The following is an 18067-nucleotide window of genomic DNA, read 5'->3' as shown; positions in this document are numbered from 1 at the left end:
CCAGGGTGGCTTTGCTTGCTTTTCTGGGCTGGGATGTGGAGTTAATCCATGATTTAAAAGCTGGAACTAAATCCCATCAACTGTATAGTTAGCAAGGTCTTCAGATTGTCTGATTCATTCTGAAAGTCTTATCATTCCCCTGTCACCTTTGTGACTTAAGAGCTGCTCTTCAGCACGCAGATACGAAGCTCAGAGTATGGGCTGTTCGGTATCCACCAGTTAGCCACACTATTAGTTACCTAATAATCTCCTTTCAATCAGTCTTTAAATTAAGATTAAAATGTTACTAAAGTATCACTAAAAAAGTATCACTAAACCATAAAGGAATTTCTGTCTCAAAGATGTATCTGCCTTTTCTATTTTTCCAGGTTTCTTTCTTGACCCTGTCCCTGCCACTGGCTAATAAGGACGAGGGTGTGAAAAAATTTAGTCCTCTGGTTATTATTATTTTTAGTTTTGTTGCCCTAAATGGCGTGCCACCCCCACCAGCCACATTGCTGTGTAGACTATGGATTATTATCCATCATTTCCTCTTTTTTTCCTTTAAAAAGAATAAAACCACAGCTAGGCTTGTTGGTGCATGCTTGTAATCCTAGCAATCGGGAGACTGAGGTATGAGGATTGTTGTGAGTTTCAGACCAGCCTGGGCCACAAAGTGAGCTCAAGTCCAACCTGAACTGTGTAATGAGACCATGTCTCAAAACGATAAAAATCTTCCTGTCAAGCACGAGGTCATGAGTTCGATCCCTTGGTACTGGAAAAAAAAAAAGCAATTAAAATAAAATAAAACAAAATAGAATAAAATAAAACCAATCAAAACAAAACAGTCAAAGTGATACAGGACTTCAAAAGAAAATAATAGGAAATAACAATGGCTACCATAGTGCCTCTTGTTATCTTCAAAATAGCTGCCCACACCATCAAACATAGTAAAATTAAAACAACAAAATCAATCAAAGCAAAACAATGAAAATGATACAGGATGTTAAAACAAGATATAGGGAATTAACAATGGCTACCACCTTTAGAAGGAGATCCCCCACACAGTTACTATATTGCACGTTGTTATCCTCCAAAGAGATGCTTAGGCCACTGGCCTTAGGCCTGCAAAGTCAGTCAAATATAAAACACTACAAGCACTAAGTTGTTTTTTCTACTTCATTAGCTATCATCCCAGCCTGTGTTTCTTCAGGTCAGTCAATTACTTGAGGGGTGGGAGCTCAGCTCTTTTTGTCTCCCAGCCTGTGCACTGACCAGCTAACAGGAAGGGGTTGGCTTCTTATTTCTTCTCTCTGTGGCCTGTGACTGCTTGTCAGTCATTTTACTTAGCTATTCACTTCTTGTAGATTATTTGAGTTGTTTGACCTTTAGGTTCATTTAAAAAAATGTAGTCTAGCACAGAATAAGAAGTGAAAACAAACAAAAAACAGAATTTCAGATGTCTACATCTCTGCCTGTCTACATCTCTGCATAACAATACACTGTTATGTGGTCATGAAACTGAATCTTGTTTAAAAGGAAATTCTGTTCTATTTAACATGGAAAATGAATCCTGGAAGTCATAAACATCAGGCAGACCAAAACAAAGATAGTAACAGTGCCACCTATAATGGTAATAATCCACAGCAGAATCCTCTAGTCACAGATCAGCTGTGGCCTTTGGGCTGTTCCTGTCCAAGGAATGTCACATGACGCTGTCACCAGGTTGGCCTTTTCCCAGCTTCACAAGAAGCAGTTGGTGGTGTTTAGCTCATGGTGGGACTTCAGCTCACACCGTTCATGGGGATGGGCGGGCTCCTCTGATCCGGACTATCCTGAAGACTGTGTCCTCCTTTGCTCTGGGGCCCGCCTCCAGCATGGCCTCATCAGCTAACAGCACCATGACTCGCACTTACCATCCCACAGAAGGCTGTCATGGGCATTAATCTCTGCAGTGACCTAGCCCCAGAACCCTCTCAGGAACAGCCGGGCACGTGCACACACAGTTCATGGCGTAGCCTCACTTCCTGTACAGGTGGTTTGACTGTAACACTGCATTTCCTGTTGTCCGGCTTCTTATTTCTACTGAGTGGCTTAAAATAGAGGTCACAAAATGCGTTGTGTCTGCTTGGGACAGGTGTGAAGCAAGAAAGACACACGAGTGAGGTGGAGGAATAGACTGGGATGTGCCAGTGGATCCTAGCCTGACCTTCAGTGCTGGTGACAGGGCGGCAGAGGCAGGGCAGACTGGGGCACATGGAAGGGGCAACTGCCCCGCTCCCCTGGCTGATTCCTGTTGTTTTTGATCGCATATTTGCTGAGGTGTGAGTCATGTGCCATACACTTTGCCAATTTCAGGTGTAATTCAGGGGTTTTAGAATATTCAGACACATGCAACCAATGTGAGAGAATTTTCATTGCCTCAAAAAGAAAGCTGCACACTTTGAGCTCTCACTTTCTTATTCTTACACACACACACAGCCTGTCCCAGCTTTAAGCAATGTCTAATCTACTTTTTGACTCTTAAAAATTTCCCTCCTCTGAACATTTTATATAAATGGAGTCAGACAATATGTGGTCTTCTGCAACTGGCTTCTTTCATTTTGCCGATGTTTGGAAGGCTTATCCACCTTAGGGTCCTTTTTATGGCCAAATCACAACCTATTGCATGGATGTGCCACATTCTGTGGATTTGTTCATCCATTTGTGGCTATTTTGATGATCATGAGTGATGAACATTTGTGTACATGTTTGCTCATGGACGTATGTTCTGAATTCTGCTGGGTGTATGCCCAGGAGTGGAAGTGCTGAGTCATATGGTAACTCTATATTTATTGAACTTTTGGAGCAGCTACCAGATTGTTTTCCCAAGGGACCACACCATTCCAAAGTCCTGATTTTTCCCCATCCTGTCAACACCTGTAATTAATTATCAGACATTCAAAATCCAATGTAAGTGGTTTCTCCTCATGGCATTGATTAACATTTCTCTATCTGCTAATAATACTGAGTGTCTTTTTGAGTGCTTATTGCTACTGCTATGTCTTTTTAGGACAAGTGTGTGATTGGAACCTTTGCCCACTTTTTGTCTTTTTATAGAGTTGTAGAACTTTATATTCTAGGTGTATTCTGTTCTTTTTCACATATGATTTGTATCTATTTTTTTATTTTTCCTCTAATTTTTCTAAGTATGTCTTCTGTAGATGTGTTCAGCATTTCTTTCATTACATTTATCATTTCTTCTTTTACCTGGGAGATTATTTCTGTTCTGAGTTCTTTTATAGCTTCCCAGAGTTATTTCTTTAGTTGTTATTATTTCAGGAATTTCAGGTGTATGACTTACGTTTTCTTCTGTCCATGTCTCCTAAGCTTGCTTGGGTTGGGCTGGAAGTTTGAGATTGCATTTTGTTCTTTCGTTTTGTCATTTTCCTGTATTTCTGGGTTTCAGGCGATGTTCAAAGTTTCCTTCCTGCGCTAGAAATCAACTTGAGCACATTTGGCTCCCAGGACTGAATTCAGGCCCCTGCTAGCCACTTGGAGGTCACTAGGTGTGGTCTGAATCTATTTCTTCATTCTTTGTTTTTTTACTTTCTTGGTGACACCATTTCAAGCTCATAGGTCTTTAATTTTCTGTAGTACAGTCATTTTTTTTCCTGCTGTTGCTCCTGTGTACTTCTTTCTTCAAAGAGTTTCAAAATTTTGGCTCTTAATTTCCAGTCTTTGGTACACTGATATGTGTTTTTTTGTGAAGTAAAGTAGGAGTCCAGTGTCATCCTGTTGTGTGTGAGTATCCAGGTACCCAGCACCATTTGCTGAAAAGTACTCTTGCCATGTTGTCTTGGCAAAGAGCAGCTGGCTGGAATCGCATGGGTTTATTCTGAGTCTCTCAAGCCTGTTCCATTGATCTGCAGGTCTGTCCTCATGTCAGAACCACAAGATCTCAAGCCTCATTGTTTTGTAGTGAATCTGGAAACTGGCAAGTGTGAACCTTCAACTTTGTTCTTCTCTTCAAGGTTGTTTGACTATCCTGGGTCCCTCCAAGTCCACATGAATTCTTGAGTTAAACTTACCATTTTCTGCAAATAAGCCAGCTAGAATTCAGATAGGCGTTGCATTGACATCTTAACCACATTGTGTTCCATTCACAAACAAACACAAGGTGTTGTCCGGTTACTGTCTTCTTTGCCATTTTTCAGTGATGTCTTGTTTTTACAGTATGAGTTTTGTACTTCTATTATTAAATTTTACTTCTAAGAGTATTCTTTGCTATTTTGAGCAAGTTATTTTCTTAATTTTCATTATAAATATCTAGCTATACACTTTACTTATACAATTTATTTTTGTATATTGACCTTGTGTCCAGCAACCTTGCTGAACTCTAATGCATTAGTTTTTTTTAATTAGTTCCTTAGGCTTTTATTTATATAGAATCCTGTTATCTGTGAATATAGATAATTTTACTTTGCCCTTTCCTATTTTGGATGTTTATTTCTTCTTCTTTTCTTTCCTGGAAGTCCTAGATACAGTCTCTAGCAAAATGTTTTTCCCAATTTTAGGGAGAAAGCATGCAGTCTCACCACTAAACATGCTGTGGGGCTTTCCTAGCTGCTCCTTATCAAGTGGAATAAGTCCCTTCTATTGCTGTCTTGCAGTTTTTATCACGGAAAGGTCTTGCATTTTGTCAGATGCCTTATCTGTGTCTCTTGAAATGATCATACAGATTGTTAAAATTTCATTTATAATGATGTTTTACATTAGTTGATATTCAGATAGTAAACCAACTTTACATTACCAGAGTAAATCCTAATTGGTCATGATGTATAATTCTTTTTATGTGTAGTTGAATTTAGTTTACTAGTATTTTGTTTAGAATTTTATATATATTTATAAAATATATTAGTCTGTTGTTTTCTTGTGGTATCTTTGTCTGCTATGGGTGTCAGTAATATTGACTTAGAATGAATTGGAAATGTTCCTTCTCCTATTTTGGAAAGAGCTGTTTAGAGTTGGTACCAGTTATTTCTAAATATTTAGTACAATTAGCCAGTGAAACTATATGGATATGAGATTGGCTTTATGAAGAGTTTTTGAATATTAAATCAATCTCTCTTCAAATTGCCTTCTTTTAGTAAGTTTTGGTAGCTCATGTTTTTCTAGGAGTTTGTTCATCTAAATTATTTAATGTATTGATTGATATGTTATCTCAGTATTGCTTTGTCATTATTATTTCTTGTCAGTGAGTATTTGTGAGTGATTTGTCCTATCTCCTTATAGATTCCAGTAACATGAGCCATCTCTTCAGGCCACTGGTCAGTCTAACTGAAGAACTGTCATTTTGTTAACTTTTTCAAAGGAGCCGCCTTTGTTTTTTGGATTTCTCTCTGCTGTTTTCCTGTTTTCTGTTCACTTTGGCTGTAGTCACCATTTCGCTTCTTCTGTTCATTTATGTTTACTTTGCTGTTCTTTTTGAAGTTTCTGAAGGTAGACAGGTTGTTGATTTGTAACCTTTCTTACCATTTTTTAACGAGGACATGTGTTATCACATATATTTTCATCTCTACACAACTTTAGCTATGTTCCAAAAATGTTGCTATGTGTGCATTTTTATTCACATGAAGTTACCTTAAATTCATTTTTGTTTCTTTTTTTGTCCAGAAGTTATTTGAGAGTATGTTAATTTCCACGTATTTGTTAATTTCACAAAATTGTTGTCAATTTCTAATTTCAGTCTGTTGTGACTTGAGAATACACTTTGTATTGTTTCTATCATTTTAAATTCATGCACGTTTGTTGTATGGCCTAGCCCATGGTCTATCCTTCAGGCTCATGCATTGAACTTGCCTTTTGTAACAAAAAAAATTTAAAGGGTTTTGTTACTTATGTATGTTAACCATATCATGATTTCATACTTTATATATGGCTCAAAATAATGCTTCTACTCACTGTGGCTCAGGGAAGCCTGTGTGTCTGACCCACAGACTGGTGGTTGGGCACACTTGTGTGGATTGTCCCGTATGTGTTTGGGATGAAGGCACATTTTTCTTGTGTAATTTTTAGCTATACTATTCTAAAGATGTGGGTTAGGTCTAGTTGGTTCATTGTATCATTCACATCTCTATTCATCTACCTGGCTTTTGTATCTATTGTTAAAAGAGACGTGTTGGAGTGCCCAGTTGTTATGGTTGAATTGTGTACTTCTGCTTCCATTTCTGCTGCTTATATTCTGGGGCTGTCTTGCTAAATGTGTCTATGTTTATAATGGTTCCATCCTCCTTAAAGATTGACTCTTTTAAGGCATGTTACAAAAATGCTTCTCTTTGTCTCCAGTAACTTTTATTTTGTTTTAAAGCCTATTTTCTGTTTGTACAATGTTAATATAATGATTCTAGATTTCTTGAGTTTCTGTTTCATTTTGTTTTGGTTTGGTTTGGTTTTTTTGGTACTGTCATTGAACTCATGACCTTGTGCTTGCCAGGCAAGCACTTACGCCACTGTGCTAAATCCCCAGCTTGATTCTAAATTTCTTAGTTGTCTGTATAAAGTATTTTTTCATCAATATATATGTCTCTTTTAGTGTAAAATATTACCTATAAATAACATGTAACTGAATCTTTAAAGTCCTGTCATTGCCTATTGATTGAATTATTTAATCCATTCACTTTTAGTGTTCTCATTAATATTGTTGTAGTTACATTCACCATTTTACTCTTTATTTTGTTTTAAAAGGAGTAAAGCAAAACAATAAAATGAAACAAAACAAACAATAGTAAGATAATAGGAAATCGACAGTTGTTACTCCATTACATATTGTTAGCCTGTAAATAGTTACCAGACCACTGGCCCCAGGCCTGCAGAGTCAGTCAAAGAATATAAATGTCAGGTTACTTCCCTATTTCAGTTACTTCAGTCATTATCACCTCTGCCTGCGTCACATCTGCTTGCTTGCGGGTGGGGGTGGCGGGAGGCAGAGCAGCTTCTTTGCTGTTCCCCCAACCATCAGGGCCTCTTCCAGCCGAGGGGAGGCTGGTTGGCTTCCTTGCTGCTTCCCCCTGGCTCACAGGGCCTCCACTGGCACACAGCAAGGCTGCTTGTTTACTTTTTATCTACGTGTTGCTTGTTTTCTGTTCCTCCTTCACTACTTTTGCATTAAGTCAGTATTTTCCAAGTTACTATTGTAATCTCACTAATGAATTTTTTCACTTTTTTTCTTTTTTGGAGGTATTTCCTTAGTGGTTGTTCTGAGGTTTACTGTCCACGTCTTAGCATCACAACAGCTTTAGGTGTTCACCAGCTTCATTTTTATGAAATGAAGAAATGGCGGTCTGACAGAGATCTATTCATCCTGCTTCCTGTGGTATATATTCGTATGTATCACATCTATAAATGTTACTAGCCCAAAGTCTCAAGTTAAAATGATCCCTTTACATAATTTTATGTATCTAAAAGAAACTGTTGAAGGAGAGCAAGCGTATAATTACAGCTTTTGCTATATTAACCCTCTTCTTTCATTGCTGAGTCTTTTCGTGTGTCCTTTGGGTCTGGTCACCATCTGGTGTCAGCCTCCTGATCCCTTACATAATTGCCTCGCATGCCTCCTTTGTGCCATTCTCGGCAAATGTTACATTTCTGTGTGTTCTGTGCCCTGAAGTATCTTAAATACACGTTGTTTTGCATGGTTGGTTTTAAATGTGATTAAGAAAAGAAAAGGAACATGCATTTCTACTGACTTTTATAATTCCCTGATTACCTTTGCAGCTGTTCTTTGTTTTCTGTGTGGAATTCCTGTGTGGAGTTCCTGGCTTTCAGTCTTCAGAACTCTCCTTGTCGTTGCTCTTAAGGCAGATCTGTGAGGGACATGTTCTTTTAGTTTTTGATTATCTTTTACTTTCAGTTTTTGAGACATCGATGTGGACTTACAGGGTTTGGTTTGTAGGTCTTCCTGGGGTTGGTGGGTTTGTTGGGCATTTTGAATATTATCCTCCAGCCTTCAGCCCACATTGTTCTGATGAGAAACCAGCCTGTACCCTTTTGGGGTTCCTTTATAAATGATAAGGCTGTTTTCATGATTGCTCCTTTCTAGATTTCTTCCCTAACTCTTTGGCTTTAAGCATTTCATTTGAGAATCATGTGCTCTACCCATGAGCTCTACCCCAGCCCATGAACATGACTCCAGCTGTGGTCTAGTTTACTGCACTGGTCAGCTTCAGTGTCCTTTGGAAGGATCATTTGTGAGGATGGTGTCAAAATGTGTTGACTCCAAAGGCTTTTTCCCTTCTATCCTGTGTCCCCCTTTCTCTCGGGCATGTTTACCAGCCTACAGGTTGGTGTGCATTGCTGCTGTTGACAACTAGTCTCCTTTCAGGTGACTTTTACCATGTGACAGCAGCTGTGTCTCTGTGAATCTGTGTCTTCTTATCTGACATGGATCTCACTAATTGTCTCAAAGGTGTAGATTAATATCTTCTAATAACTGTAGAAGTTTTGAGCCATCATTGCTTTGAAGATTTTTCTACTGCTTTCTGTCTTTTTATGGCTCTTCCAGTAGACCTCAGTTGGGATACTTGGTGCTATCCCACATTTCTCTCTGGCTCTCTTCATTTCCTCTCTCTTTTTTCCTTCATATTACATAATTTCTGTCAACCTGTCTTCAAGTTTTTCGGTCCTTTATCTTACAAGTTCAGATTTACCCTTGAGTTCTTTAATGAATTTTCAATTCAGTTATTCTACTTTTTGATCTAAGAATTCCTATTTCATTGTTTTCTCTAATTTCTCCTGATTGTCTTCTGTATTTGATATGACATTGTTAGCAAATATTCCTTTACTTCTTTAATCATTGTTTGGTTTTTTTCTTTGAACATATTTACATGTGTAAACATATTTACATATTTACAGTGGTTATTTTGACAGTTTTTTTCTGCTAAATCTGACATCTGTCTGCCATCAGACAGGCAGTTTCTGCTCCCTTCTGTGTTTCTGGCATACAGGCCATACTTTCCTGTTTCTTTTCATTTCCTACAATGTTGGAGAGTGAACCTTTTAGTTCTTATATTACAGAAACTATGGGTTCTTCTCTGTCACCCTGGAGCTCACTATAATTTACTTGTTTGCTTCTATAGGAACTGGCTTATTATTATGTATGTAGTACATACACAGACACCCCTAAACACCCAACACCGAAAATTAAAGGAGGATCGGTTTACTTTAGTTTATAGAGTTCACAGTTTATGGAGGTTTCAGTGCATAGTTGGCGGGCTCCATACAAAGTGGCATGGCAGAGGGACATGGCAGAGGAGAAACAGTCTGTGACAGGCAGAAGACTTAAAAAGCAAGCAACCAATGGCAACAATAGCACCTTCTGCCCCTTATATACTCTATGTAGGCTACTGGGCTCAGGGTGGGTGCCAAACCTATCAGTAGACTAATTTAGTAACCACACACCCTTAATTCCAACATCACACTTTCTAGATCCAGCCACTTCTGAAAAAGCCTCACCTATAACAACATGAGACTTTGGGGGAACATCTAGACACAAACCATAACATTCTTCCCCTGAATGCCCCCCTCCCAAATTCATGCACATCCCTTTAGCTAAAGGCATTTAGTCTATCTCTAAGAGATTCCAAAGTCCTAGTAGCTTCACAATAGCTGAAAAGTCCCAGCCCAAAGTCTCCTTTGAGATTTAAGGCAAACTCTTAGCTGTGAGACCCTGAATAAATGAAAAGAAAGTTAAACATTTCCAACATTCAGTAGCACAAGATAGATATTTCTATTCCAAAGGGTACAACTAGGGATATAGAAAGGAATGGGGCCAAAGCAAGTCCAAAATTCAGCATGACAAACATTAAGTCCTATAGTTACTTATAGCATCCCACCCAATCTGGCAAGTTGTGAACTCCAAAGGGCTCGGGTGGCTCTAGGCTGCCCCTGTGGCGCTTCTGTGGTTGAAGCTCCTATGGCTTCTCTTGGACTGGCTTTGCTCCCTCCTTGAAGTTTTCCTCAGGTGACCCACAAATCCTGACTTCTCCAAATTTCTGGGGTCCCCACTGCTCCTTTAGCTTCACACTCATTGCTTTGAAGGGCATCCTCTAGAGACCCCACAGCATAGCCTCCCAGGCCTTCTTCTGAAATCTGGGTGGAAGCCTTTCTGACCCTGCAACTCTTACATTCTGCTTAGACCCAAAACCAGCACCATGGAGATGATATGAAGGTCTCCTGCCAGTAGCCAGGCTTCCTTCCATCTTGGTATAGGGGTCAAGTGCCCAGGGAAGTCTCTCCCTTGCTGAGATGGGAGAAGGGGGCAGGTGGGTCCTGTTTCAGGCACAGAAGATTCTTGTACTTCCTCTTCCTTTCAGATTTGTGTGAATAAACATCTCTTCATTCATTGCATGTGATCAGAACCATATCCTGAGGCCTCAGGTGGTTGTGTTGCGGCTGTCACCTGTCTTACTGAGGGGTGGGTAGTAGACTTCATCATACCGTCATGCAGAAACTCCACCTGGCATTTGATGTACAGTGATACAACCACATGAGGCACAGTGCAGTTTTCCAAGAGAAAACAGAAATCTCTAGTTGTTCATGAAACACCTGTATTTTAAAACGTTCTATTGGGGCATGGAGGGGTTGAGGAGCTGTGGTCCGTGCTGCTCAGATAAGTGAGGCCAGAGGATCCTTAAATCCAGGACATTTGGGCTGGCCTGGTGAGCATAATGAGACCCTGTGTCGGGGGGTGGGAGGGAAGAGGAGAGGAAAGAGCAGAGAGAGAGGCACTGTAATGATTTTAGTTGGGCTTTGTTTTAAATCCTTCTGTGGAGTTGGCTGTGTTCTCTGGCTGTCTGGTGGAGAGGAGATTGTGACACAGGAAAAGGTGAGAAGCCAGGAAGATCACAGAGCGCAGGGCCTCTCGGTAAATTGCCTTGCTTCTCAGTGGAGAGCACATCCCCTTGGTGCTGGGGACTAGTGTGTGAGAGACCCAGCTTGAGAAGGCCACCCACCTGCCACCACAGAGGATGCCCTGTACACTTTTATTTCCTTTGTATCCGGGGTATCACTATGTTTCCAGGGTGGTCAAGCAGCCTTCCTGCCTCAGCCTCCTGAATAGCTGGGACTACTGATGTGTGCCACTGCCCCAGGTCCCTCAGCATGTGTGTTCCCTTTATGAGAGAAGTAATTTTCCAGCCATTCTCCCTACTTCCAGGTAATGGAGGTACCTTGTCAAACCCTTGAAACTAAAAGGAAAACCTTCAACTATACACGACTCTGAGTGCTGGGAATATGCCCTGTCTTGCTGTCCTTCTAGAGTTTAATCACAACACCTGTGTTATTTAAAAGAGGCATTCAGGTTAGAGGTGTGAATGTTGCCTGTGACACATCACTGACTTGACAGCCCCACCGATAGACCTGTGTCCTTCTGTGTCCAAAGAAAGACCCTTGTCCAGACCTAGAAGTCAGTGATGTACTGGGCTGCCTCGGTAGGCAGCAAGCAACTAGAAATCAGGACACTTGCTGGAAGAGTCAAGGTGAGATTCCAGCATCAGAACCAAGTTCCCCCAGGAGAGTTTTGAACCCCTGTGCAGTCCAAAAATGCTACCATTCCAGATTTACTTCTGGATTTTCCACAGACATATATCAGTGCCCCCATGTTACACATAGCTGCAGCTGAGCTGTCCCAGTTCTCCCTCTGTACTATGGACAGCCTGCTGCCCAAGGCACATGGCTTCTGTGGGCTCTTGTTGAATGGGACAGAGTGTCCCAAGCAAGGGTGGCCTCAGAACCAAATAGGTGCTGTACTCTGGGAGTTAGTATCTGTGACCCACGCTCCCCCCGAGAGCTGCTTCTGACCCAGCAGGTGCTATGCAGCACCCTGACTGTCAGTCTCTGCTTCCTCCTGTCAAAGGTTTGGGGCAGAAACCCACAACTCCAGGTGCAAACTGGTCCTGTAACAGGGCAGGAGGGATTTTAGACCGTGTTGATAATCTGTGATGGGTCCTCGAAGCTCCTTCAGAGAACTGTTTCTGAAGGACACATTCACACATTCTTTAGGCATTTTCCAGCTGCTAATTAGCCGCATTCTCATTTCCCTTAATCACAGAGACAAGAAAGCCCACAGCCTTTCCTCACTCAGCTCCTAGAAAATGCTTCCTCCTTCCCTATTGATGCACATTCGGGACACAAGAATGGCTCCTGGGTGTGCGCAGCTTCCTGGCAGTGTCTCTGCAAGACAAGTGTGCATCTCGCAACAGGGCTCTGGTGACGCTCTTTATGCCCACACAATGCGCTGGGCTGTGTGGGGCTGTGATTACTTCTGCTCGCAAGGGTGCCTTTATTTCATTTTTGGCCAGCTGACACAAAGGGGTGTTTACCTGATTTAAACTTAGAGCTTCTTTCTTCTCAACAATTCCCTGCATTTCAAAATGAGTGCTCTAAGCAGAAGCCAATGTCATTGGAAGAGCAAGGAGAAGGAAGAGGCCCACTGTGCACTGAGCACTTAACACTGTCAGTCGGTGCATTGATTCAGCAAGGCTCCTGAGCCTGCCATGTACCAGGTGCTGTTCTGGGTGCCAGGGCTACAGCAGTGACAAAGCTGTGGTCTGTCCTGGTCCTGCAATGTGCAGCATCATGGTGTTGTTGGACATCCATGTAAGGTGCATAGGGAATGAGGCCCATGGGAGGTGTGGGTGCAAGGCTGTGTCCATGAGTTTGCACATAGATGTATCTGTGAGCCTGGCCTGTGGCCCATGGTGCATGTCCCCAGGCCTTCCCGCTAGGATCCCCTAGAGCTGGCTCTCCTTGATGATTTCTGTACAGATGCCATCATTCCCTGCAGGCTGTAAGGGCTGGGCATCCTGGACACAGGTCTAACCCTCTGGCAGGCAGGGCTTGACCCACCACACAACATGGCAAAATCCATTGGCAGAAATGGAAGCTGATGGCTCCAGTGACATTCAGAAATATGGACAGGATCTTCGCTCCTCTAAAGCACCCCTGTCAGGAGACAAGTCTGAAGTGTGATCAGAGCCCAGGGAAGCAGGGAGCCGAGAGGACATAGTCAGAACCTTGGGCCCTGGTGAGTGCCTACGCACATCGCAGTGGTTTCTTAATGAGCAATAATGCATTCAGCTGTCTGTCTCCCAGCTGATGACAGAACTCCCTTGGGCTCTGTTACTGCTGATGTTCTCAGGTGACACCTTCAATACTTAGAAATCAGAATTCATTCTCAGCATGGGCAGGCTCTGCCTCCTCCCCTTCCCATGCATTCTAGCTAAGAAGTGCCTGGGTCCCAGGCAGATGCTGGAAGGAGCAGGGCAGTGTGCCACTTGAACAGTCCTGTCAGACTCAGTGCAGGCGCCACTTTGCCACCAGCTCTCAGCTCCACCTCTGCTTCCCTGCACTCAGCTTCTGTCTCCCAAGTGGCCTCAAGAGCCCCCACTGAAAGCACGGTGACCTGACCGGGCTGATGGGAAAGGGTGTGGGGCAGGCCAGGCCTGTGATGGCAGCTTGACACCTCCCTCCCCCACCCCGCTTCTGTCATCCAGAGGCAGGGGCAAGACATCCATTCTCCAGGAAATGGAGTGGAAGAAGAATTTATCTCCCCACCACCATTTTGTAGCGTTGTTTAAAAAATGCAAAATGGTCCCTTTGAAGGTGGTATGGGGAGCCTTTGCCTGTTCTCCTGCGTGAGTCTGATGGCAGTGAGCACACTGTAATTTCCTCCACTGGTGAAGGATGTGCCAGCTCCTGCCAACAGCAGCATCTATGTGAGCATCGAATAGGGCCTCACATTGTGCTCTCTAAAAAAGCTCTGCTCCTCCAGTCATTTCACAGTGGGCCTGGGGCGGGGGGGGGGGGTAGCAATAATCATTCTCAGCAAACCCAGGCACCCGGTGGCTCCCTGGCCCTTCCTTGGCCTCTATTTAATACCAAGCTGTTAGGTGCAGCAACAGCTCAAATCCCATCCCTGTCATTTTGAACCATAAGTGTGACTTTTGCACCGAGACCTGGATTGATTTACTTGAAGCTATCCTATGAAATGGCTCAGACATGCCCTGTCTGTGTGCCCTTGAGCTCCATTATACTGTTGTGGGCAGCTGGGCTCAGCTTGCCAGGCTTGCATGCCCCCAGCTACCTGTGGACTTGGGCCTTGCTCACTAGGGCTGTTTCCTGCTGATTCCTCTTCTTCCTCCCTTGCCAGGAAGTTCTGTTCTGGTTGCTGGAGGCATCCAGCCCTTATTCCTCAGGAAGGGGAAAGTATGGAAGAGGAAGCCCCAGACTGGGACTCAGCTACCTGCGTCTGGTTCCCAGTGCTGTCCCTTCAAAGCTCTGTTCCTATCACATCATCAGGGGCTCAGTTTCCCCATGTGTACTTCACAGTGGATGGATGAGAATCTTTACTTTCCAAACAGATGAGGGCATCTGTTCTTTGCAGAGCTTTTTGTAGAATTTCCAAGTCCTTATGAACTAAGCTAGTTTTTCTGTCTGTAATACAGCCAAGCAGACTGAAGCAGTGTGCAATTTCTGTACTTTATAAGACCTTCAGAGCCATGACCCTTTATCTAATCAAGGCACAGGCACATGGGGCTTGGTTCTGCTGGATACCTGACTCCCTTATGAGGCTCTAGTGGGCTGAGGACAGCCCAAAGGGGAAGGAAGGGTAAGCAGAAAAGATGCCGGCATCCAGACTGAATTACAAATAGTGGCAAGCTACTAGGAGGATAAGGGAAACCAGTGCCTAAAGTTTCATTTATAGCCACCAGGAAAAGCCGGGGGGAGGGGGGGGGGAAGAGTATCTAAATCTTCTTTTTAAGTGCTAGGGATTGTCTTGCTCTTGCTAGGCAAGTGTTCTACTACAGGGCTGCATCCCCAGTCCAAGAGTTCCAGGTCTTTAAGGTGGACTGCAAAGCCTCAAGGCAAGCAGGCAGGAGCTCACTGGCTGCCAGGATGGGAGAGAAAGCCAGTGTGGCTGGAGTGCAAGGGCCATCGGGCAGGTGCCGTCTGGTGAGACTGGAACAGGAGGCTGCACCTAGCCTATGCCTGGTTGTGTGTTCAGCTCTGGGCAGCTGCTCAAGGGTTTAAACCAGGGTGTGATGCAATGGCATTAGCTGTCTTTTCTGAGTCCAAAACCTGGTGGATTTTTACAAGTTCCTGATACTGAAATTGTGGCTTTGGAGATAATAAACTGTTTACTGTATGCCTCACCCTCCATCCCCTGCCCCACCAATATGAGACCATAAACTGCAAGCGACAATATCATGTCAAGATATGAAATAGCCCTCTGTGCTCCCCAACAGCCTTGTAACTTGTCCTTGCTTATTCAGCCCAGAAAACTGCCCAGTTGAAATGCATGCCCAAGCAATATGACAAGTTGCAGGAGGCCTGTGTTGAGTAAACAATGTGAAATGTGCAAAGTCCCATTTTCCTTTGTACAATGTACAGTTAGATCAAAGCTTTCTGTGTTTATATTCCCAGCTCATGCTGGCTGACCAGAGGTAGGCAGAGCTCTATTTGGGTTGGGATTATCCTCATCTGCCACTTACAAGGGCTGGGCTGGTGGTCCCTGGTGATGACCTCCTATGAGGTGAGGCACTGCTCACGGATCCTGCAGCTGTGACCAAGCCACTCCTACCTTGCAGGTGCATCCTTTGCTCCCAGGCTCTGCAACCATCATGATCCACGACTTGTGCCTGGCCTTCTCCTCCCCTGCAAAGGCTGTCGTTCATGTCTCAGACATTCAGGAGCTGTACGTCCACGTGGTTGACAAGGTTGGTGGAAGCTTCTCTCTGCTGATCCATAAAAACTAGAAAAGCCACACAGCTATGACAGTGTTGTCCTTATGGCCATTACTGTTTCTCCTTGTTTTACACCGTGTGGTGGGTTCAGGGTTGCTTCTAATGTTGTATTTCCTCCTCTCAGTTGACACCCATAAGAGTTTGCAGTAAATTCTGCTCTACATTGTCCTTGATGTGGGAAATCATGTTCTCTAGCTCAAGGCAGTGACTCAGCAGCCAGGCACACACCTTGCTGAACTGGACTTTTCCTCCCAGAATATAGGAGTTGGATCCTCTTGGATTTCAGTGGCAAATGAATAAAGCTCACTAATTCCAAGTGCTCTTGCAAAATGAATAAAGAATAGACCTAGTTTTTTTTTTTCTTGTAAACAAGGGTTTTTCATGACTCCTAATAGCTGGGGTAAGTGAGGCCAGGCTTCCAGAATGCTGTTGACAGGTTCCTGTTTTTCTTAGTAGATGTGGCAGTTGGTAATGACTAGGGGAATGTTCATACAGGCCATACTCTTCAGCTATAGTGTATTATTATCTAGGAAGCAAATATTCTTCTACCTAGCTTCAAATATTCCTCCAGTCATCCTATTTCCACTGCTAATTTTATTAGAATTCTAAGAAGATTCTAGAATTTTCTATTTCCATTAAGCCTTTCGGTCCCCATTTGCTGCAGGTATGAGTTGTTGGGTTAGTGAGCATTTCTTGAGCTCCTGTTGTATGTGTGCCTGCTGCTGTTCTAAGCACCCATTAAGAATAGGGAATGGAATACATGCTTCTCAGTACCCCCAGCCTTGTATACAGCAAGCACTTCATTGCTTTTGTTTGTTGGTTGGCTGACTCTCAAGATCATCCTGGGTGACACCCTGAGTTCTCAGGTAGGTTTGAGGTCATCAGAGCTGTCATAGAGTCGTGAGTGTCACAGGTTGGGGAACTGGTCCTTTGAAGAAAGGCCACCCCCAAACCCTGTCCCTCATGTCACAGGTGGAGATTGGGAAGACAGTCAAGGCCCACGTCCGCGTGCTAGACTCTTACAAGAAACCTTTTCTGGCTAAGTACTTTGCCTTCATGGACTTGAAACTCCGGGCAGCATCCCAGATTGTCACACTAGTGTGAGTCCCACCAGGGGTCATGGAGGACACCTTGGGGACAGTATGGGCCCTGCCACAGCCTCTCCCAAGGAGGGATCCCAATGTTCCTGTATGTTTCAGGGCCCTGGAGGAAGCCCTAGACAATGACACAGCTGCATTCCTTGTGCATGGCGTGGCCATTGGCCAGACCAGTCTGACTGCCTCTGTGACCGATAAAGCTGGGCAGAAGATCACCTCAGCCCCACAACAGATTGAGGTAAAATGAGCTCTTTTCCTCCCAGTGGGGGAGGGGTGTGTCTTTGTATTCAATTGAGAGCATTAGGTGCAGTCCAGGAAGGCACCACAGAGAGCTTGTGCCTGCCCTTGCCTCAGATCAGTCACAGGGTCTGAGAGGAACGTTGGTGGACTGGCAGAAAAGGGACTGGGTGACTTTTGCATCCCTCTGTAATGCAGGAAATCTGTGAAGTTTGCCCTATGGCAAGGGCACAAGCAGAGACTGTTCCCAGGAAATGTGGCTGGGTAGGGGTGCCAGACCCATGTTGGGTCGAAAATGGGAGAACTCAGCCATCTGTTTCAGTCCTTAGGCTAAGTATTTGGAGGACAGTGGGTACCAGGCCAACAGAGGGGGCCAGAAAGCCAACTCCTGGTGCAGGCAGCTCATGCATGAGGTGAGCTCGGAGATCCCCACATAGTCACATGTGTGATGTGAGCCTGTCTCATGTTATTTGTTAGGTTTTCACAGACTACCCACTGTAGCCAGAGGCCAAGGCAGCGAGAGCCAGGAAGCCCTACCTAGTGCATCCATTAGTGAACCTTAGACTGGCTCTTACCTGCTCCGCTGTGGGCCTGGACTGCATGACGCTGGCCGGGTTTATTAATCTGTGCTCCAAAGCTGGTGGTGGCAGTTGTGTCTCCAGATGGAAGTGTACCTTCCTCCTCCTACTCCGAGGAATTCATTTCCACCTATAAATAGCACAGCCTGTGAAACTAATCCTCAGGCACACGGCAGCCTCCCTGCCACCTCACCCAGCCACTCACCAACAGCACTTGTCATATTGAGCAGGACTTGTGAGCGACGCTCAGGAACTATGCAGGTCTTTGCCCAGCAGCAGAGCCAGTGCACTCACGCCCCTGTGCACTCTGGCTAATCTGTATTTTCTTGTTTGGAGGCTGCTGAAGTAGGACACTGTTGAAAAGCAATTTTTTTCATTAGAAGTTTGTAGCTAT

At 43.9% G+C, this 18067-nt stretch overlaps 1 protein-coding gene and 1 long non-coding RNA gene across 4 annotated transcripts in view; one reads left to right on the top strand and one right to left on the bottom strand.

Moving 5' to 3' along the window:
- The window catches only part of Nup210 (nucleoporin 210), a 94563-nt gene that overhangs the window by 53299 nt on the left and 23197 nt on the right, over window positions 1-18067 (top strand). For all 3 annotated transcript variants that reach the window (XM_003463871.5, XM_063237950.1, XM_023562444.2), the window contains exons 21-23: window positions 15606-15734; window positions 16734-16861; window positions 16961-17096. In XM_003463871.5, coding sequence (XP_003463919.2) covers window positions 15606-15734; window positions 16734-16861; window positions 16961-17096 — 393 coding nt within the window. The remainder of the gene's footprint in view (window positions 1-15605; window positions 15735-16733; window positions 16862-16960; window positions 17097-18067) is intronic.
- Window positions 441-17789, bottom strand: LOC134473502 (uncharacterized). Its single transcript, XR_010043751.1, has 3 exons — window positions 17671-17789; window positions 7727-7823; window positions 441-754 (listed from the first exon to the last, which is right to left on the bottom strand). It is a non-coding gene; the product is annotated as an uncharacterized LOC134473502 (long non-coding RNA).

This window comes from Cavia porcellus, unplaced genomic scaffold (genome assembly GCF_034190915.1).
Source record: "Cavia porcellus strain 051 isolate PalLab524CR breed Dunkin Hartley unplaced genomic scaffold, mCavPor4.1 scaffold_27, whole genome shotgun sequence".
Lineage (NCBI taxonomy): Eukaryota > Metazoa > Chordata > Mammalia > Rodentia > Caviidae > Cavia > Cavia porcellus.
This window is presented reverse-complemented; position numbering and strand designations above follow the sequence as displayed.